The 23123-nt window shown below is 44.1% G+C and overlaps 1 protein-coding gene across 1 annotated transcript in view; it reads left to right on the top strand.

Moving 5' to 3' along the window:
• Nucleotides 1-23123, top strand: part of PARD6G (par-6 family cell polarity regulator gamma) — an 88730-nt gene that overhangs the window by 11108 nt on the left and 54499 nt on the right. Inside the window, exon 2 of the mRNA XM_047794180.1 lies at nt 13684-13906. Coding sequence (XP_047650136.1) covers nt 13684-13906 — 223 coding nt within the window. The remainder of the gene's footprint in view (nt 1-13683; nt 13907-23123) is intronic.

The raw sequence follows: 23123 nt of genomic DNA, 5'->3' as shown, positions 1-23123 counted from the left end.
TCCAGGTATGCTTGGCCTGGAAGAGCAAAACCCCAGATACAAGCTGATCGAGTGCAAGCTGGTGAATAGCTGCTGTTTGCTGGACTCTCACTTTCAGAACAGCATAAAATTCGTATTTGATTCTCATAACTAGTTTGTGAAGAATACACTTTGTCTTGGAGTTGCTGTCATGGCTCAGCGGTTAATGAACCCGACTAGCATCCATGGGGATGCAAGTTCAATCCCTGGCCTCACTCAGTGGGTTAAGGATCCGGCGTTGCTGTGAGCGGTGATGTAGGTCCCAGACGCAGCTCGGATCTGGCATTGCTGTGGCTGTGATGTAGGCTGGCAGCTACAGCTCCAATTCAGCCCCTAGCCTGGGAACCTCTATATGCCGTGGGTTGTGGCCCAAAAAGAGACAAAAAGACAAAAAATAAAAAAGAGTATACTTTGTCCCTCTTTTTCGAAGGAGGAGATATGCTTGGAGAAGCTTAAATTATTCAGAACCTGTGTATTAATCTAGAGCCCTGGCTTCTGATGACTTGTTGTCTGTATTGATAAGGAGCCATTGACCCAGGAAGCCCATCTCCTGCCTCAGCCATCCCCTCCCTGGACAGTGACTCTTTTCCTTGCATCTGAGCTCATGTCTGAATATTACCTCACTTTCCTGCTCAGGTTGAGCTTCCAGGCTTCTGCCTGAGTGGATTTCTTTTCCAGGAAAGTTCCATGAAGGCAAAGAGAGATGACCCTCCAGTCCGCCAGCTCCCTCTTAGCACCAGGGTCTTCCTTAATCCTACCCCATCCCTCAGCTTCTAGAGCTGCTTGCTCTGGTTCACGCTGCTACCACCATCACGGCCCCTCTCTGTCCACGCTGTCAGCTGGTTTGGGCATCCTCCTTTCCCACGTGGGGCATCTCTGCCCCTTGGAATTCTCCCCCCACCACTGGCACTCTTTAGGTCTTGTTTAAATTCCCTCCTGTACTAGCCTTAGTTCCTTCATTTACTGGCCTTGTGCCTCTGTGAAGTCATTGAATCCTTCCATGTCGGAGTATCCTGGTCTATAAATGGGAACAGTGACACCGCTGGGTCGCTCTTAGGATTAAATAGAGCAGGAATACAAAGCTTGGCACTTGGCACTGACTACACCTTCTCTGCCACAGTTTAGCAGTGCTGGGACCACTGGTGCAGATCGCATATGTAAACTAGAGAGCACATTCATGAGCAGGGGACTGTGTGCACACCCAGCTGGAGCACACACAGAGGCTTACGGAGGTGACCACAAGTGCAGGGGGTTCTTCGTTCCCAGCAGTTGTCCAGATAGCCTCATGCAGAACTGGGTGCTTATCTGAGCAGTTCTGCAGGTGCCAAAGGCAGCACCATTGTTGCTCTGGATTGAGTTAGGTTGACAGGGCAAAGCGAGGGACCAGGCTCTGCTGTTGGTCCCATCCCATCTGACTCACAAGTCTGTGGCCGGATTTTAAACTGTCCCAGTGTGTCAGCCCAGGAAGTCATCCCATGGCTGGGTCCCATACTTTAACAGATGGTGTTAGGATGACAGCCTATGCTACCTGGTCATTCCATACATAATTGGAGGTCTTTCCATGGTTTTCTATATGACGTGTGTGTACACATGTTCCTTGGCCCTGTCCTGAAACGATCACGAGGTGCTTGCGTTTACCATATAAATGCACGCTCCTGAGCTCTTTTACAGTTGGGTATGGACCCCCTTCCTGACAGAAGCCCTGACCCTGCACTAAGTAGGGGGCTCTGATGGTCTCAGGGGAGTCCTTTCCTCTGTCATTGATTGGTCTGAGATGGGCATATGACCCTGTCCTTGATGATGAGATGTGAGGTTCTTCTTCCTCTGAATATTGTGTTGTTACTCCGGGACCCACCTTGGTGGGTAACAGGACGTGGCCCTACCCTCCTTCTGGGGCTGCCTTGGTTCCTTCCAGCCATAGTGTGGGTGATGTGCCAAAGCCCTCTGTTCCCCTGATTATTGCTTTCCTCATACCCACAGTTTAAACCAGGGCTTCTTTGTTTGAATTTCTGTTTGTCACTACACACTTGCCACGTGTGATTACTCTTCAGCATCTCATCCTTGGGTTCTCAAACAAACCATCAGACTCATGAGGACACTTAACACTAGTGCTGGGCCTGGCCCATACTGGGCATTCAGTGAAATCTTATTGAATGAGTGAATGGATGAATGAGTACTAAAAAATAGCCCATAGCAGTAACTAGTAAGATGCTTACTGGGATGTTTGTGATGCTGCTTTTTAGGCTTTAGTGTGCACCTGGGTCACTGGGAATATTGTTAAGATGCAGATGCTAGAGTTGCCGTCGTGGCGCAGCGGAAACAAATCCAACTAGGAACCATGAGGTTGCGGGTTCGATCTTTGGCTTCACTCAGTGGGTTAAGGATCTGGCATCACCGTGAGCTGTGGTGTAGGTCACAGATGTAGCTCGTATCTGGCATTGCTGTGGCTCTGGCGTAGGCCGGCAGCTATATCTCCAATTAGACCTAGCCTGGGAACCTGCATATGCCACGCACGGGTGCAGCCCTAAAAAGACGAAAAGAAAAAAAAAAAAAGATGCAGATGCTGATTCCTCGGCCTGGGGCCTGAGGTTATGCATCTCTAGCAGCAGGTCCCAGGTGATGCTGATGCTGCAGGCTCAAGGAACACATCTTGAAGAGGAGCTAAGGTTGTAGAACTCCCTGTGCCTGGGCCCAGTGCAGAGAGACTGTCTTGCTGGCCAAAGGTGGACCAGGTGTACACAGCTCCCTGGGCTCTTGGCTCAGGCATGGTTCCCCAGCCCAGGGATGGACCGTCCTGCTTTGTTCTGTGTTGCACCCAAGTAATTTTCCACCTGATAGGGATCACACTGTACATTCAGCATTGGACTGTTGGGTTGTTTTTTGGTTTTTGTTTTTCACTTTCCATATTGTAAAGGCTTCCTTGAATCTATAAACCCTTTCTAAAATAGCACTTATGTTGGCGTCATCCTATTTCATCCTGGGAACATACTTCATCTGTTTGATGAGCTTTTACAGTTTTCATTTTTCATCACTGTGAGTATTCTGACGGAGATTTTCCATTAGAATCTATCTGTGCCTCCCATGACCTATAGCTGCTCTCATTCGAGAGGCCTGGGGTGGCGCTTGGTGTGGGTGGGACCTTGTGGGCGGGGCCGCGTGAGGGTGGAATCAGGCGTATTACAGCCTAGCTGGGGGCGGGGTCTCTGCCTCTGGGTCGGGAGCGCTGGGCTGGATTGCATCCTGCTTTGAGTAGCACAGAAAGCTGGTTAACAGGTGTGTATCATTTTAAGTCTGCGTTGTAAGACAAACTTTAATTATAAAGGGTCGTTCGAGTGTGAAATAACATTGTAGACCCCTAGACCCCCCTCAAGAGTATTTTCTATTCAAGGTAAACACATTTTACAATAGGAAAGTGAGCTGAAGATTCTTGGTTGGTTCAGCCCCAGGCCAGTGCCAGGAAGCAGTCAGTGGGTATCGGAATGAGAAGATTTAGCTTCTAGGGTCCTCCTTGATCCCTCGAGGGTAGTTTCAGGATAACTGAGAAGACCCCAGCCCTGAAGGATTTAAGCACTGGCTGCCATAGCAAATGTTAAATTATTACAAGTGATCAGGAGCAGCTAACCTGCTCTGAGTGCAAAGCTTTACATGTCTTGTTTCTTAAAACCTCACAGCAGCCCCATCCTACTGATGGGTAATGGAAGCTCAGAGAGGCTGAGGGGCTTGCCCCAGGTCCTCTAAGTCCCAGAGCAGTAGCGTGAAGACCAACCCATCCAGGACTCATGCAAGGGACCCAGTGAGCCTTTTGGCTGTGAGGGTCTGTGCTCCTAGGCAGTTCCCAGCAGATTATGGAGTGCACGTGGCCTCTGTTGTCCCATGTTACTGTTCTCTCCTTTCCCCTTGGCACTTACAACCTTCTAACATACTATATGATCTACTTATTCATGATTCGTACTAGTTGCTTTCTGTACTCACAGTGTATAGGGTAGTACCTGCTGCTGGAAGCCCCGCCATAGCTATTCTTTGGATAAATAAGAGCAGGGCCACTCCTTATACTAGTTGTCCACTCAGAAAATGTACTTTGAGTGCCTGTTCTATGCCAAGGTCAGTGGGGGTAAAATGGAGACCACATTTTTCTTTTGCAGCTGTAAAGCCTAGCTCATGAAAATATTTTTCAGTGAGTAAGTTCCTACTTGGTATTTGGAAGTGAGTTCAAATGAAGAGACACATGTCACCTGAAATGACACTTTTGTAGAAGTGTCCTGGTGGTTCTTGGGTCACTCGCTTGTGAGAGGGGGCAGCAAAAGCAAATGATGCTTCTCAGATGTTCTCCTCTTTCTAGCATCAGTTCTGCCAAAGGTCAGTGTTGTGGGGTGGGGAGTGGGTGGAAGTTGGCCTCCGGGGCTCTGGCAGGGGGAGTCTGCCTTCCTGCAGCAGATGCACTGTACCCACTGTGTGGTCTGTAGTGGAGGGCAGGGCCTGATGCTGCTGGGCCCGTGAATCCCCACCAGTTTATCCGGAACAGAAGGTCAGTAGTCAGAGAGACTGGCAGAGGCCCCGCCCCCAGTGAGGCTGTAATAGTTGGTTCCACCTTCATGTGGCCCCGCCCACAAGGCCCCACCCACCCCAAGCGCCACCCAAGGCACTCTGACCACTGACTCCTTGGAAAGTGACTTGAAATCAAAGGCTTATTTCAAGAAAACACAATACCTTCAGGCAGCCACTGGGTCTCTGTATAATTAACTGGCACTTACTGTTGAGCTGTGCCATCTGAAACAAAGACATAGACCAGAAGTTCCTGTCGGGGCTCAGTGGTTAATGAACCCAACTAGCATGCATGAGGACGCTAGTTGGGTTCCATCCCTGGCCTGGCTCAGTGGGTTAAGGATCCGGCGTCTCCATGGGCTGTGGTGTAGGTCGCAGACGCGGCTCGGGATCTGCTGTCGCTGTGGCTCTGGTGTAGGCCAGCGGCTACAGCTCCTATTGGACCCCTAGCCTGGAAACCTCCATATGCAGCGGGTGCAGCCCTGAAAAGACAAAAAAACAAAAACAAAAAACAAAGACACAGACCAGTGTATTACACCTTAAAGACCACCACATCACACTCCTTTGCAAGTATTCATTGGAATATTACCTCCTTGGATTTGCTGGTGAGAACATCTTCACTTTCATGGTGACATGTGGTATTGGGGGCAGTCTGGCATTTGGCCCCAGGTTGATGAGATGGGGCAGGGCTGGTGGGGGGCGAGGGACCTGGTTTGTGACCTCATGCTTATATCTCCTTCTGCATCCCTGTTTTGTCAGTCAGTGTCAACTGATAGCATTTTATTTTGAAACCGGTTAACAGAGGTTTAATTTTTTTTTTTTTAATTCAGTGAGGATTTGAGTGCCTGCTCTATACCACAGACTGTGCTGTAGCAACCAGACCTTGCACTCATGGGCTTCTGGTCAGGTGGAGATTTCGTGCTATCGTTCATATGGTAATTAAAAGTTTGTGGCGACTTGGGGTTTGAGAGGTATCTTAATAAGTGACTCAGCTACTCAGCAGATTTTAACAGGTAAAGACTCCTCCTTAATGCCTGGCTCCTGTGGCCTTGCCTGGTGAGTCTGACAATACCACCTTACAAGCAAGGAGCCGGGTGACTTGATTTTTCTCAAGTTCAGGGGTACCTGCAAGTCCAGGGTACCTGCAAGTCTGAGACACCTGCCCCATAGGACCACAAGCAGGCAGCAAAAGAATGGGTTTTTTTACTTGTTTGTTTGTTTTTTTTGATCACACTCAAAGTATGTGGAAATTCCCAGGCCAGGAGTTGAACCCACGCCACAGCAGCAACACGAGCCACACAGTGACAATGCTGGATCTTTAACCTGCTGAGCCACAAGAGAACACCAAAAGAATGTTTTTAAAGTATAGCAGATAAGTAAAAAAAACACAGAGTAGATGAATGTAGACAGTGTACTATTTGTTTAGAAAAGAGAGGATTTAGGTACAAGTCACTTATGTTGCTTTCACATGCGTGAGATACCTTTTGAAGGGCACATATAACTGACATCATAGGTTCCTGTGGAAAAGGGACTGGGAGACTATTCACTGAATATCTTTTGAATTTTGAGCTATGTGGTTCTGTTCCATTCAAGCCATAGCAAGTGACCGAAGATGAACCTTGAAAACACTATGCTTAATGAAAGACATCAGACGCAAGAGACCATATATTATTGTATGACTCTATTTATGTGAAATGTACAAAATAGGCAAATTCATAAAGAAACAGACTAGTGGTTTCTAGAGACTAGGAGTAGAAAGGCATTGAGAGTGGCTGTTAATGGGTATGGGGTTTCTTTTTGGGGGTGAAAAAATGTTCTAAAATTAAATAATGGCAATGATTGCACAGCCCTGTGAATATACTAAAAACTACTGAATTTGCCCTTTGAAGGTATGCATTGTATTTCCTATGAATTATAGTTTATAGAGCTGTTTTTCTTTTAGCCTTCCCCTCAAAGAATAATTTTTTAAGCAGCCAATTCAAAGCTGATTGAGAGTTGTGGTCAGAAATATGGAAACCCCAGATGGTGGTAGTGGACTGGTGCCCATGAAGGCTTTGCCTTTGCTCCAGGCAGACAGTAAGCCTCAAGTGACCAAGGGTCAAAGCATCTGCTGTCAGCACACATCTTTAGAAGATCAAAACCTTTTTAGGACTCAGGGAAGGCCCCCCATTATTGCTGGCCCTTGCAGAGGAGAAACAGGATGTGAGATTTAGTCCAAGCTGGTAGGGCAAGCTTTTCCAGTTTGAATTGGTCCAACAGTGTTGGACTGGAAAGGGAGACAGAGGGCAGGTACTCTGAACAGGGTAGAACTTGCCTCCCTCACACACCCATCTCCACCCTGACCCCAAACTGCAAAAGGCCCTCACAGTCCCTCTTCTCCAATTTAGAGACTAAAGCTTTATATGAATGATGTTTCTGGAGGCACAAGACTCCGGCGGTATAAGTGTATTTTCATCACTCCATGTCACGTAACTCCATTAATTCATTACCGTTACCGTAATTATATCTTACTTTCCAGGTTAAAAATATTAAAAATGTAAAGCTCTCCTTTTCTTGATACCTAAGGAGTTCTCTCTACACCCATCTATTTTTTTTTTCTTTCTCTTGTTCTTTTTTGGTTGCCCATGCAGTTCCAGCTACAACCTAAGCTGCAGCTGTGACATGCCAGATCCTTAACCCACTGTGGGCCAGGGATTGAACCTGTGCCCCAGTGCTCCCAAGATGCCCTGATCCTGTTGCACCACAGCAGGAGCTCCTATCCATATGTTTATCCATTTTGTATAGAAACATATTTAATTCAGAGCATGAAATGCTCATTGGGTGTGTGCTACAAATCTCGTTAGCTGTCCTCATGCCCACAATTAAATTGTAAGCTTCTCAACAAGAAGTGCCCTTCCAAGCCCTATACTGAGAGGCTCAGAGAGAGTGAGAGATTTGCCCAAAACCATAGAACTACTTGATTCCAGGCTGGCTGGAAATAAAACCCCATTTCCTGACTCTGGTGCTGCATTCCATCTGCAGCCAAGCTGCTGCCACTCCAAGCCAATCAAAAATTTCATTGTTTTTACAACTGAAATCATGGTCCCCAGGTTTCATCTTAAACTCACTCAGCTACTATTTATTTACAAACTCTAAATGGCATGTTTTTGATGATTACCATGTAGCTCTGGCTTAATACCATCCCCAAAGAGATTGTGGCACCATTTCTGAGTCTGAGAAAAGCAGCTGACACCCTCCTGTTGATCTAACATCAGAGGGAAGGGGAGGAAAATTATAAACAGTTCAGTCTTTTGCACTTGGTCTTTTCACACTGTTGTCTTTCTAACTCAGGAGGGCTCCTGGGGATTGAACCGCAAGAGATATCCCTTCAGGGCCCCAGGGAGGGCCAGCTAATAACTATTTCCCTCACTTGGGAAAGGCTGAGAGAGAAATGTGCACACGTGGCTGTGTCTCTACCAGCTACGGGGGGGGGGGGGGGGGGGGGAGCACCACAGAATTGTTCATTTCAAGCGGCTGGAAAGAGACTTCTCTCCCCCCTTCATAGATGTAGACAGCTAAAACCCAGAGGTGGAAAGTGTTCAGTTTTGATGAAGTCCAATTGATCAACTTTTTTCTTTTGTTGCTTATGCTTTTAGTACCATATTGAAGACGTCATTGCCTAAACCAAGTAATGAACTTGTCCTATGTGTTCTTCTAAGAGTATTAGCTCTTACATTTAGGTTTGTGATCCAATTTTAATGTGTTGTATGTGACATGAGGTAGGCATCTAATTCATTCTTTTACATGTGAGTATCAAATTGCACCCAGCTCCATTTGTTGCAAAGAAAAACTATTTGTCTTTTTGTGACTGATTTCACCGAGCATAATGTCCCCAGGAGTCACCCTTGTTATATAGCAAGTGCCAGTTTTCCTTTTAAATTTTCTATTGTATGTATATATATGTAGACACACCACATTATGTTTAGGATTCTTTATATCTTCTGAGTACAGTGGATACAGAGTATCCACCGGCTCTATATCCGGGGATTCAACCAACAACAGATAGAAAATTATTCAGAAAAAAGATTCCAGGAGTTCCCATCATGGCACAGCGGAAATGAATCCGACTAAGAACCATGAGGTTGCAGGTTCGACCCCTGACCTCGCTCAGCGGGTTAAGGATCTGGTATTGCTGTGAGCTGTGGCGTAGGTTGCAGACGTGGCTAGGATCCAGAGTTGCTGTGACTGTGGTGTAGGCTGGCAGCAACAGCTCCTATTAGACCCCTAGCCTGGGAACCTCCATATGCCTTGGGTGTGGCCCTAAAAAGACAAAAGACCAAAAAAAAAATTTTCAGAAATTACTAAAAAGTAAAACTTGAATTTGATGTGTGCTGGCAACTATATACAGTGTATTTACAACTATTTACATAACACTTATATTTATTAGGTGTTAAATGTAATCTAGAGTTGATTTACAGTATGGGGGTGGGATGGGATATGTGTAGGTTATATGCAAATACTATGACATTTTATATAAGGCACTTGAGCTTCTTTGGATACTTGTGTCTGCAGAGGGCCCTGGACCCAATCCCCTGCTGATAGAGGTATGACTGACTGTATTTATCCCTGTTTAAAGCCTTTTTACTCTGTGGATGGTGTCTTTTGATGCACAGATTTACTTTTTATTAAGTCCAGAGTCTATCTTTTCTTTTGTTACCTGTGCCTTTGGTGTCATATCGAGAAATCGTTACCAAACCCAATGTCCTGAAACTTTTGCTTTATGTTTTTGTCTTAAGAATTTTATAGTTTTAGGTCTTACATTTGGTCATGGCTCCACTTTGAGTTAATTTTTGTAATGATGTGAGGTGAGGGTCTAACTGCGTTATGATAAAAGCATTTTATTTTAGAAAACATATTGGTGTGTGGTACCAATTTTATGTTTTTATTTTTACTTCCCCGTTATATCAGATCTGACAACTTGCCTGTAAATGAAGGAATTAGCAGGCACAATTCATTGTTGTATAATTCTCAGTACAGCTACCAGAAATTGAAAAAATGAATTGCTTTAATCACTGGGCAATCGATCTTTCCCAATTCTTTGTTTTCAGTAAAATTGAAAGCAGCCCTAATTGAATTGTCAGCTAATAGACTTAGACATACTCTACTGATAGACCACTCTGTGGTTACTTATATCTGGCACCAGGCTTGGAGGGAGTCCCAGGACTGAATGTCTTCATGCCTTCAGAGCCTTTTACCACTGTCTCCTCCTTTATGTGAAAAGTCTTCTCACTGGTGACACCAAACAGTGAGAAACAGGAGAAGAATCGATGCTACCTTTGCTTCATTTAATAAGAAATACTTTTCATTACAGATTTTTATATGTTTACTTTAGAAGGCTAATAATTGTTTGTCAAGTTTTATAACTGTATGTTCCAATTGATAATTGTAATGACTCAATCTAGAAATGTTTTTACTGTAAAAATCTGTTTTTACTTATTTTATATGATTTGATTTATAAATATGATAAAATACACATACCAAAAATCTACCATTTCACCATTTTTTTTAGTGTACAGTTTTGTCGTGTTAATTACATTCACATTGCTGTGCATCTTAATCCAGAACTCTTTCTATCTTACAAAACTAAAACTCTTTACCCATTAGAAACAACTTAGAAATATTTTTCACAAAGAGAGCCTTATGGCCTTGGGGAAAGTGTCTAACTTCAATTCATCTATCTATTTTTGTTGTAGAGAAGAGTGGCAGGGCAATCAAGCATAAATTATTAGGCTGAAATATCAGGATTAAATTCTCTTGGGGCAGTGTAATGGAAACAAGAGATCAAAGAGAAAAGGGAACCTTGTTGAATTTCTGATTATTATAATAGAGCTTGTTCATTCTATTTTAAAATGCATGATGGTAGTATCAAATCACTATGGCATTTAGATTTCATTGACTATATTTAAAAGATCATATGATAAAATATTTATTTTTAAATGAAATATTTACAGCATGCTGGAAATTAAATCCTTTGCAACTATTTATTTTTATTATGAAAAATTTCAGTGCCAACTTAAAAGTATCTTATCCTTTTTATGGGGGCAGTTTTTCCAAAACTCTTTCAGGGATATCTGACATCTGAAGACCACTGAACTGGGGATGCCTGTGAAAGTGCCTGAATCACCATTCAAGTTCACTAGAGATTTAACCACCACCCCTAAGATATTCAGCATCTCATTGTGGATGTGTGTTCCCATGGCAGGGCTCATGACAAGGGTGACTGTTGAGCTTCACCCACTCACCTCTTATCCCATAATCAAACCCTAAAACACCTCAAAGGAAGTGGCACTACTTTGGAGGTCATCTCTTCACTCTGTTACCCATTTCAAATGAGGCTCAGTGCTTACTGTCAACTGAAAAAAATGCACAACCTGAAAGTTAAGAATTATGTTTTATTTGGCAGACAAAACTACAAAACTGAGGCCTTAAGCCCAGGACATAGCCCAGGAGCCAGATTATGTAGGAGTTTTTGCAACAAAGATGCAGTATTTGGAACATCTAAAGATTGCTGTTAATTAAAGAAAACTAGGTATCTCAAAGAATTGAGTGTTTTTCTATGTATGGAAAGATATAAAAGTCAGGGCTCGTTGAAATCCTTCCTTTGATATGCACCTCAGCTGTCTGGACCAGTATCCTGTGCTTTCCTATCCTGAGTCTCCTCTGGGTGCACCAAGGGGGCTGCGGCAGTTGACCGCTGGATGGCAGGCATCCCATTTCTATCCTGGGTTCCCCAGGGCTCCATTGGGGCAGCTATAATGTGATGGCTTGATGGCTGCAACATCTTTTGTTTACTGAGGCAAGCAACATTTTTTTTCATTGATAATACTAAAGAATGTTTTAAGAGAAACTTGTGTTACTGTGCCTGGCCTAGGTTAGGAAGTAAGTTACACAACTCTATCAAAGTCCATCTACCCCGTCTAGCACCCTGCTACAGCTGTGATATTTCTCCTTAAAGGACCCTGATCGACAGAGTAAAAGGCAACCTATAGAATGGCTTGCAAGTCATGTATCTGATAAGGAATTTTGTTTATGTTTAGTGAAAAGAAGGTGTGTACTAATTAAAAAAAAAGACCTAATTGCGCCGAAAGTTAACATGTATTAGTTACGTGAGATGGGAAAGATGGTGGACTTACTGAAATTAACATTTGTGATGTATCTGGATAACTGATTATGAAAAATCACATTAAACTCATGTTGCTGCTTGATCTCTGGTGTTCTTGCAAAGCTTTGCCATCCCAGGGTGTCTCCCCTGCGTGTATGGGACTGTGTGCCTGGCTCACTGTAAGCCTGCTCGTGTATGTGCTCAGAGTGAGCATTAGCAGGAGGATGCTTGTCTTTTAAGTAACGGGAGAGGGACCCTGCCTCAAGGGGAGGCTTCTCTGACAACAGCAGGGCCCCAGCACATGGGTACAGGGTTTAGTTTTGATTAGTCATTGAAGGTAGCTTTTCTCAAAGGTCAAGGTTTTTTTTATTGTGAGGCAATGCAGGATGGGTAAAGAGTTTGTTTTCTTTTGATTCTTAAAAGGGAAATGGGATCTGAGCCTCTGGTTTTCGGAGATCTGTGGAAATTGAGATCTGGAGTCTGATTCCCTTAAAATTGGTGATTATACATATGGTCCCTAGACTAGCAGCAGCTTCTCCTGGGAACTTGTTTAAAATGCACATTCCTGGAGTTCCCGTCGTTGTGACTCAGCAGGTCTAAGTATCCATGAGGATGCAGGTTTGATCCCTGGCCTCACTCAGTGGGTTAAAGGATTCCTGCAAGCTGTGGCACGTAGGTTGCAGATGCAGCTTGGATCTAGCATGGCTGTGGCTGTCACCAGCTCCGGTTCGACCCCTAGCCTGGGAACTTCCATATTCTGCAGGTACAGCCCTAAAAATAAAGTAAAATAAAATGCACATTCCTGGGCTGCATTGCAGATTAGCCAACTCCAGAACTCTGGGGTCCTCCAGGTGATTCTGATGCCTCCTCAAATTTTAGAACCACTTACAATCTGTATGGTTTGAGTTTCATTGCCCTTAACTCGTTGACATAATGTCTGGATGGTATAACTATTAGTTTTGTGTTAACGTTAGACATTTCATTTTTGTGTATTTTGGAACCAATATAATTAGTTTTCAGTTATATAGAAGAGCACAGACTCTGTCCTGAATGATGAATAAAGGTCCTGTTGCCAAGTGAGAAACAGCAGCATGTCCTGGGCCAGCACCCTCAGTCCAAACAATCAGAGGCGGTGTCCTTAGATCACTGGACAGTTCAGCCCGTGGGAGGTGACCTAGGGTCCTCTCCTGGCAGGCAGCCTAGGTCTGCAGGCAGCACAGTGGGCATCTGAGGCAGGGCCAGGGGCCGATGGGAAAGAGGCGGGCCCTGTGTGTTTCCCAAAGCAGGAGAGTGAATAGCGTCTTTTTTGAAGAAAGACCGGCTGTCTTGCCTGCCAGTCCAGAGCATAGCACCCCTAGATTTGTGAAGCATCTTTTTTTACCAGGTTCTTTCTATTTTGCTTCCACTTCTGAGCTTTCTGAATTGCAACCATTTGGTCTTTTTAAAATGCACATCCTATCAAGTAATTTCCTTCCTTAAAATAAAAATTGTAAAATTGTTACAGGACTTCCCATTGCCCTTAGGAAAGAGTCCAGAAGTTGTAGCTGCTGCCTTGCTTCCCTCCTGCCTCTGAGAGTCTGACACTGCCCCAGGGCTGTGCACACACTGTTCCCTGGACCTGGAGATTCACCCCAGGGTCCTCGGATGAGGTGAGGGTCTTCACTAAGCAGTGACTCCTGTTGCATTCCTTCTGCCTTGCTTATCATTAATTTGACATTGCTTTTTTCCCACAACCTGAGCTCCAGCACCTGTCCAATCCTCAGGACATGGTCTGTGTTGAGTGAGCTGTCCCCTCACACTGCCACCTCCCTCCTTCATGGGCTCACATAGGTTCCATGAGGCAGGGTTGCTGTGGCTGTTGCAGCTGTGTCCTAGGCCGCCTGGAGGCTCAGAAGATACTCCCTGGTTAAACGAACAAGCCACACCTTGCTTCTGACTCCCTTTCCTTGCTGTTCACATACACCTTGTCTGTTTCCTTGTAGTTTGGAGCTGAGTTCCGAAGGTTCTCCTTGGACCGTCAAAAGCCTGGGAAGTTTGAAGACTTCTATAAGCTGGTGCTGCACACCCACCACATCTCCAACACCGAGGTGACCATCGGCTACGCTGATGTGCACGGCGACCTGCTGCCCATCAACAATGATGACAACTTCTGCAAGGCCGTCTCCAGCGCAAACCCCCTGCTTAGGGTCTTCATCCAGAAACGAGGTACCAAGGCTGAGCTCTTTTCCATTTTGTCTGTCATTATAGAACTATATGATTCTGTTTTCTAGTCTGTGGAGGGAAACCAAAGAAATTAACATTTGTTTGGTCAACGTTAATTTCTTAGGAAGGAATAACAATATTTAAACTACATTTCCACCTTAAATCATGTTGACTTAATGATTTTTAAATACTGAGGAAAAGATAGCAGTGATATTTTCAGTATTTTAACTGAAAGCATGAGCCAGTAACCCAAGAATGAACCTTAAGGTTGTCAGTGTATGTTTTCTGCGGTCTTTTTAGGGTTGGAAAAAAAATGTTAGCTTTAGATTTTAACTTTGGTTAACTTTTAGCTCTGAAGGCCTAGCTTTGCTGCAAGGAACAATACCATTTTATGTGAAAGCAAATTACTTACACAGGTTAATGGTTGAAAGGGGGCACCACGCTGTGGAGTCATGATAGATTTGTTTTCTCATTTCTAAACTTGGGAGAATTTAACAATCCTAAATAACATACATAACAAAAGAACCACCGGCAGGTAAGGCCTGACACTCAGAAAAATGCATTTCATGATTGACCTGATTCTGAATGTCCCTCCTTCCGAGTGGCCCTCTGTGCCTACAGCAAGAGTGGACCACCCTGGCAGAGCAGCATGGCAGTGGGGACACTTGCAGAGCTGCAGCACACTGCATTCAAGGTCGTGGACTCTCATCAAATGAGGAAAAGGGGGAACAGTCTTAGTCTCCAGGGCAGTGGGGCAGCCTCACAGAGACTAGGAGTAGCCACACAGTGTGCTGGGTGGAAGGCCTTCCAGGGTAATACGAGTCACCTGCTGTTGGATGCAGCAGTAGTTCTATATAGTCCATAGCTCTGCATATTACAGGTCTGTCTGTCTGTCTGTCTATCTGTCTGTCTATCTATCTATGAGACAAGCATGGTAAGTGTAGGGAGGCGCGGGGCTGAGGTTTGGAGATTTGGCACCTGGCTCTCTGTCACCTGAACCCTCCTTTGCATGATGTGTTCTAGCAGCACTTGGCAGGCAGCTTGTCCTAAGTTGAGGAGGCCGCACATGCAGAGTGCTCAGAGCATGCTGGCCACAGCCAGGGCTCTGAACACTGGCTGTTGCTGTCCTCTTGTTTGTGGTGGTGGGAAGGACCGTACAGAGAGGGAACAGCAGGGGACCCACTGACCTCACTTCAGACTGGTTCTCTGGCACTAGATCAGAAAGCTTTGCATCTGCAGCCCTTGCTGAGCCTTGTGTCCTGCTGATGGTCCCGAAAAGTCAACACAGCTGTCACTTCCTCACAGTGGCCCCAGGGAACTGGCGTTCACTTTCCTGTAGGGCTGCTGGGGCATCTGCACAGTCCCTGGGTCTGCCTCCTTGTTCTGTTCCTCCTTCCCTTTGCTGTAGCCACACCGGTGCCCGGCTGTCCCCACCTGGAACTTGCTGCCCCTCATACCTGTTGGGTGCCTGTTCACATACCACTGTCTCAGAAGGGCCTGGCCTCAGCGCACGCTCCCTCTGCCCCTTCTCTTGCCTTTTTATTCTGCTTTCTCTGTGTTGCATCATCACTTGCTCTAGGGCTGGCATGTTGTCCAGATCCCACGTCCGCATCTCTGCCCTGGTCATCCCAGCTCGGGGCGTTGTCCCACAAGGTGCGGAAGTGTGAGCAGTGGGTGTGGAGCCCTGTGTGAGTGACAGATATGTGCAGGGACTTGGTCCCCTGCCATGTAGGAAACAGGTCTCTCTGTGCCGCCACATGTGGGACTGGGGTTCGTGGCACTGCAGCAGGCATTCTTTGACCTTTAAGAGGCCAGCCCCAGTGACACTTGGCAACCTGTGCTGTTGATTCACGAAAGCCCAGGTGAGACAGGAAGTGCCGGTGGAGGTGCACCAACTTCCACATGTGGCTCACATGGCTTTGCTGCTCAGCTTGCTGGGTCAGGCCCTGTATCCTGTGTTTATTATTTACTTTTTCTTTCTCCCTTGGCCTCAAGAGAAATAGCCCAAAGTTTAACTAACTGGCTTAGGTTTTCTAACCCTCTCATGTTTTGCTTTTTCCTCCCCCCCCCCAACAATTTCAGCATATAGAAGTTCCTGGGCCAGGGATGGAACCTGTGCCACAGTTGCAGCCTGTGCCACAGCTGCAGCAATGCCAGATCCTTAACCTGCTGCGACACATGGGAACTTCCACCCTCTCATGTTTCAAGTGTGAGCACTTCGCCTACAGCCCCTGCCTTTCTCTGTGATGTGACAGCAAGGAGCTGAACTCATGCCCTTCCTAGCACTTTCTTACTGGCTCTGTGACCTCTGAGTCCTAATGTTCTCATCATAAAATGAGAGAGCCCACCTCAGGTTGTTGTCAGTCTTAAAAAGGAAAATGTTCCCAGTGTTCACAAGGCCTGGCCCCTCAATCCTTTCTGGGTTAATTGGGGCTCCCTTCTCATCATCCTCAATGGCCCCTAACTGTAAAGACTAAGTCCCAGGGGGAGAAGCAGGGGCAAATTGGGGGAGAGGCAGGGGCAAATTGGGGGAGAGGCAGGGGCAGCTGGTTTCCATGGATGGTGGAAGCAGCAGCCGTCCTGATTGATGCCATCTGTGTTCGGAAAGACTTGCTAACCATGTGACAGATGGTGTCTGTCCTGGGTGGGGCAGAGCTGAAGTTCCTCTGGAAATGACACTCAAGTCCTTTTCCTACAGTGTGGGTTCTGAGGTTTTGGTCACAGTAATGTCATTTTCATGATTTTACTATAACCACACCCACCATCATTTACTTAATAACTTTTTGTACCTTGGTGTATATTGTAAGAAGAAATTATGTTACTATCACAAATGAAGAGTCATTCTTCTAACAGATGTTGAAATAAACCTCAGTAATATTTGGGAAAAGTAGTGTGTTTGCCACCTACTAATCTCTTCTCTTGAACCACACACAGACATCATAATAAAACTTGAGACCAACATTCCTTATGAATATAGATGTAAAACCTCTCAACAAAATACTAGGATATGGGAAAAATGTTTCCATGGTGATGAATAGATTAAACTAAATGTGGTGTATCTATACAATGGAATATTACCCAGCCATGTAAAGTAAAGGAATAAAGTACAAAAGGATCCATGCCACAGTACAGATGGAAAATAATGCCAAATGAGTGAAACCAGTCACGTGTTGTAGGATTCTATTTACAGTCTATCCTCATCATGTGTGGATTCTGTGTCTGTGAACTCACTACAGTTTATAACCCCAGGGTCAGTACCCTGGGCCCTTTTAGAGTCATTTGCAGGTGTGCACAGGCTGCTGATATAAATTCCAGCTGAGGCTGAGTAGGTGCTGCTCTTCCTGCTGGTTTCAGGTCATGCCACAAAACAAGCGTACTCTTCACAGTATATATAGTGGCACATTTTCCACATTTTGCTGCTGCTGCCTTTTGTAAAATTGGGTTAAAATACCATCACCACCATCCATCCCCCTAACTCTTTTCTTGTTAAACTGAATCACTCTACCTTTTAAACACTAACTCTATATTTTCCCTCCCCTATCCCCAGGCAACCACCATTCTACTCTTTCTGATTTTGACAACTCCGAGTACCTCATATAAGTGAAATCATACAGTATTTGTTCTTTTGTGATTGGCTTACTTCACTGAGCTGATTGTCCTCCAGGTTCCATGCTATAGCAAGTGTCAGAATTTACTCCTCCTTTAATGATGAATAATATGACACTCTATGAATATACCACATTTTGCTTATCCATTCATCCATTGATGAACACATGGGTTTCTTCCACATTTAAGCTATTGTGAATAATGCTGCTGTGAGCATGAATATATCTCTTTAAGACAAATGTCTTTTTGAGATTCTGCCTTCAATTCTTTGAGTATATACCCAGAAGCAGAATTGCTGGGTCACAGCGTAGTTCTATTTTTTATTTTTTGGAGGAACCCCCATAGTACTATTTTCCATGGTGGCTGTTCCACTTTACATTCCCACCACAAATCAACCAAGGGTTTCCAACTTCTCATCCACACCAACACTTGCTTGCCAGTTTTGGGGTCATGGCCATCCTCATGGGTATGAGGTGGTAGCTCGTTTCTTGTTTTGATTTGCATTTCCCTGATTATAAGTGATGTTGAGCTTCTTTTCACTTGCTTAATGACCATCCCTATATAATCTTTGGAGAAACGTCCATTCAAGTCTTTTGCCCAATTTTCCCTGGGATGTTTTCAGTTGTTGAGCTTTAGTTCTTTATCTGGCTATTAATCCCTTATCAGATACATTATTTGCCAACATTTTCCCCCTTTCTGTGGGTTGCCCTTTTACTCTATGGATTTTGTACAAAATTTTTTAATATTCCTGAGGTCCACTTTGTCTAATTTTTCTTTTGTTATCTGTGCCTTTGGTGTCATATCCAAGAAATCACTGCCATATCCAGTGTCACAAGGCATTTGTCCTATGTGTTCTTCTAAGAGTTTTATAGTTTTGGGTCTTATATTTAGGTTCTTGATCCATTTTGAGTTAATTTTTGTATAGGATGTTAGGTGAGGGTTCAGCTTAATTCTTTTGCTTGTGGATGTTCACTTTTCCAACACCACTTGTTAAAAATATTGTCCTTTACCAATTTAGTGGTCTTATCACCCTTGTAAAAAATCATGAGACTATATATGTGAGGGTTTATTTCTGGGCTTCTCTATTCTGTCCCATCTGTCTCTATGTCTGTTTTTATCCAAATATTACACTATTTTGATTATTATAGCTTTGTAAGAATTGTTAGCATCAGGAAGCATGAGTCCTCCAGTTCTGGCCTCTTTTTCAAGATTATTTTGGCTCTTCGGAGTCCTTTAAGTTTCCATATGAATTTAAGGATGAGTTTTTCCATTCCTTCAAAAAACATCATTGGGATTTTGATAGGGATTACTTTGAATCTGTAAAATGGTTTGAGCAATGTTGACATTTTAACACTATTAAGTTATCTGATCCATGAACATAGGATATTGAGGTGATCATATGCTTTTTTCCCTTCTTGTTGTTGATAGATTGATTTTTGTGTTTACCATCCTTGCATTCCAAGAAAAATCCCTCCAGGTCTTAGTGTATAATCCTTTTACTTGCTGCTGAAGTCTGTATCCTAGTATATTGTTGAGTATTTTTGCATCAATGTTCATAAGGAATGTTGGTCTGTAATTTTCTTCTCTTATAGTGCCTTTGTCTGGCATTGCTATCAGATTTATGCTGTCCCCTTATAATGAGGGGGGAACTATTCCCTCTTGAATTTGGTGGGAAGTTTGAGAGGGATTGGTATTAGTTCTTCTTTAAATGTTTGGCAGAATTCATCACTGAATCCATCTGGTCCAGGACTTTTATTTGTTGGGAGATTTTTGGTTACTTACTCAATCTCTTTAGTCTCCTTACTAGTCTATTCAGATTTTCTGTTTCTTCTTGATTTAGTCTTGGTAGGTTTTGTGTTTCTCTAGGAATTTGTCCATTTCATCAGGGTTATCCAATTTGTTAATGTAAAATTGTTCATAGCACTCTCTTCTGATCCTTTTTATTTCTGTAGAAATGGTAGTAATGTCTTCACTATCATTTTAATAATTCGGGTCTTCTCTTTTTTCTTAGTCCATCTAGCTAAAGATTTGTTGATTATATTGATCTTCCTGAAGAACCAACATTTAGTTTCAGTAATATGTTCCACTGTTTTTCCCTTCTCCATTTTTTTGATATCTGTTCTAACCTTTCCTTCCTTCTGTTAGCTTTCACTTTAGTTTGTTCTTATTTTTTAGTTCCTTAAGTTGTAAGTTAGGTTGCTGATTTGAGACTTCTCTTGTTTTTTAATGCAAATATTATAGCTATAAATTTACCCTTAGCACTGCTTTTGCTGTATCTCATGAGTTCTGTTATGCTGTGTTTTCATTTTTTTTTTTGATATTTACATTTTGTTTATATGTCATTTTCTTTGCTTTCCTCACATCTTCCTAAAATTATTTGGGCATTTTTAGGACTGTTGTTTTAAAGTCTGACTTTAAGTCTTTACAGGGACAGATTCTGTTGAATTATTTTTTATCTGTGAATGGGCCAGTTTATTTGTATGCCTTGTGATTTTTTTTGTTAAACATTGGACATTTGAATCTAATAATGTGGCAACTCTGGAAACCAGGTTCTACTCCTTCCCCAGGGTTTGCCAGGTGGTGGGTTGGGGGTGGGAGGGTGGTGGTGTTTTAAATTATTGTTGTGGGCTGTCTGTGAAGTGTCAGTATGAGGTTTAAAATGAATAACTTCTTAGGTTTTTTCTGAGACTCTCCTTGGGCATGAGCAGTTACTGTCTTTCCTCATATATGCAGTTGTTTTTAATGTCTTAGTTTTAATGTCTGGCTAGTGAATAGGGAAAAGAGAAAGAGGGGGGATAAAAGGGCACTCACCTTTGAAATCCCCTGGAGATCACTTCAGCTCGTTGAGGAGGGGTCGCAATAGTTCCAGGAGGTGTAACAACAATGGCCACTTGCCTCTGGCTGCACTTTTATGATCAAAAGAAACAGTCAGCATCAGAACACAGATTCCTGATGTTTGGTGGACAGGGCCCTCTTTGCCCACCCTGGTTCCTGCAAGCTGCTCCAGAAATACATGCGCAGCTGCCTGCTCCTGTGCTAAGACCTGAAATTGACCAGAGCGGATTATGGTGATCTTCCATTTCCTCCCCCTGAAGTTTCAAGCCTTCAACAGGCCCTGATTTCCAAAACAGTTATATCGGACAGATTCTCCCCGCCCCCCCCCCATTGTTGACCCATTCCTGCTGCTTCCTCCTCCACTGTCATCCCAGTATCCCTGTGTGTGTGTGTGTGAGTGTGAGATATTTCGCTGTTTAAAATTACCCTCAAGCGTAGTGTTTAAGTGCTGTAGAGTTTCCCTAAACATGAGATGGATGCGATGTGCTTAACTTAGAAAATGCTTTTGGCCATGAGTTCAATTTTAATGAATCAATAGTGTATATGAAATAATATATCTTAGCCAGAAACACATTAAATCAAGTTTATGTATTGCTCAGTGGATGAAAATGTGATCAGAGGCTCACAGGACCCTAATCCTATATATTCTGGCAGCCATGGTTCAGTATTCAATAATTTGGTGTTCATGGAGCTTTGTAAAACGTAGCGATTGTGAATAACAAGAATCAACTGTATATGAAAAGTCCAGAATGGGCAAATCCATAGAAACAGAAAATAGATTGCTGGGGGAGGGGGCAGAGAGATTGGGAGGTACGGGGTTTCCCTACTGGATGGTGAAAATATTCTGGAATTCGATAGTGGTGCTAGTTGCACAGCTCTGTAAATATACAATGACCATTGAATTATATGTTTTAAATGGGTAGAGTCTATGATATGTAAATTATATCTCAACAAATTTGTTAAAAATAAAAAGTATGAGATTAAAACCAGGTTCTTCTGGGTCCGAATCTCAGCCCTGAGTGAAGTCATCTGGGCTTATCTTAAGCCTTTTTTTCCAAAATTCTGCCATCCTCAATCTGTGTGAATACTTTGACTTTTTAATTAATTTATGTATACAAAATTTTTAAACAATCATCTCTTCCCCTGGTACCTTCTGTGCTTCATTTGATGGCCCCAGCTGTAAGTAGCCCCTGCTGTCCTGCTGCATTGGCATTGAAACACAAGACAGCACCCTGGACACTGGAGCTGGTCCCCAAAGGGCTTCTGATAGAGGAGGAACCCTGGCTCCCACCTTGAACTCAGTAGGAATGGGGATGGCAGGCACAGTAACATCAGCAGGACCTGCAACTTGTTACCAGTAGAAATCACAGATACCATTTTTATGTCATGTGTCACTTGTAGCCAGAGATCTTGAATATCACTTACATTATTATTATTATTATTATTATTATTATCTATTCTAGGGCTGCACCTGCAGCATATGGAGGTTCCCAGGCTAGGGGTCTAATCAGAGCTGTAGCCGAAGGCCTACACCAGAGCCACAGCAACTCAGGATCCAAGCCGCATCTGCAACCCACGCCACAGCTCATGGCAACTCTAGATCCTTAACCCACCAAGCAAGGCCAGGGATCGAACCCGCAATCTCATGGTTCCTAATCAGATTCGTTAACCACTGAGCCACGACAGGAACTCCTATCATTATTATTAAATAGTGCAGATTATTATTCAGTGCATTACTAAGAAAGCACACATAGCATTGTATCACACATTTGCTGTAGTCTTTTGATCACTGTCTTCAAAGTAATTTATTTCTTTCGTAATCCCATATCTCTTAATGCCTTTAAGAACATTTTATTCATCAGATTGCTGAGGGTTTGGGGGCTCAGGGTTGAAAACTTAGTTGTAGATAGTCTGCATTTGGGAGTTCAGACAACAGCCAGCGAGGACTTGGCTTTTGTCCTCCCCGGACCCTGTCAGGATGTCAGATGGCAGTTCTGCTCACAAGGGCCAGAGGACCACAGCTTTGGCCTTCTCATCTGCAGGCTTTTTTCTTTCTATGTTTACTACACTTTGTCACGCCTCTGTCCAGGGCTCGCTACTGTTACAAGCTGTTGTGGGGGAGTCCTTTGGGTAAGTAACAGATGTTATCATGTCTTTCACATTAAGGCTTTGCCCATTTAAGTAAGAAAAACAGCATTAACCAGAATGAAATCGTCACTGGGGGGGAACCTGGATCACAAATTCGCTCCGTTCCCTACAAACTCCTGTCCAGGATGCAGGAACATTGGGAAGGCTGGCCCAACTCTGGGAGCGTAGGAGACCAGCAAAGACCCTTGGAGTATCTATTTCTATTTTTAGCAGAATAAACAGGAAGTGCAGACTTGTCACTACTTAGCCATCAAATAAACCCTCCCAGTACTGGCAATCCCAGGGCTCTTGTCATTTAAGAGAGGGACTTTTTACCCCCAAGGCCCCAGCCCAGGATCGGAGGTGGAAGGCTAATGGAATCTCACTAGCTTTCTGTCCCTGGAGTAAGGGCCTCCTGGGGTGTCAGAAGAGGCTTGACAAAGATGTTTTTATTTTCTTAGGGCCACACCCGCAGCATATGGAAGGCCCCAGGCTAGGGGCCTAATCAGAGCTGTAGCTGCCAGCCTACACCACCGCCACAGCAATGCGGGGTCCTTAACCCACTGAGTGAGGCCAGGGATCGAACCCACATCCTCATGGATACTAGTCAGGTTCATCATCCGCTGAGCCACAACAGGAACTTCAACCATTT

Source organism: Phacochoerus africanus, chromosome 8 (assembly GCF_016906955.1).
Source record: "Phacochoerus africanus isolate WHEZ1 chromosome 8, ROS_Pafr_v1, whole genome shotgun sequence".
Taxonomy (NCBI): Eukaryota; Metazoa; Chordata; class Mammalia; order Artiodactyla; family Suidae; genus Phacochoerus; species Phacochoerus africanus.
The sequence above is the reverse complement of the archived record's forward strand: the minus strand, read 5'-3'. Positions and strand labels throughout refer to the sequence as shown.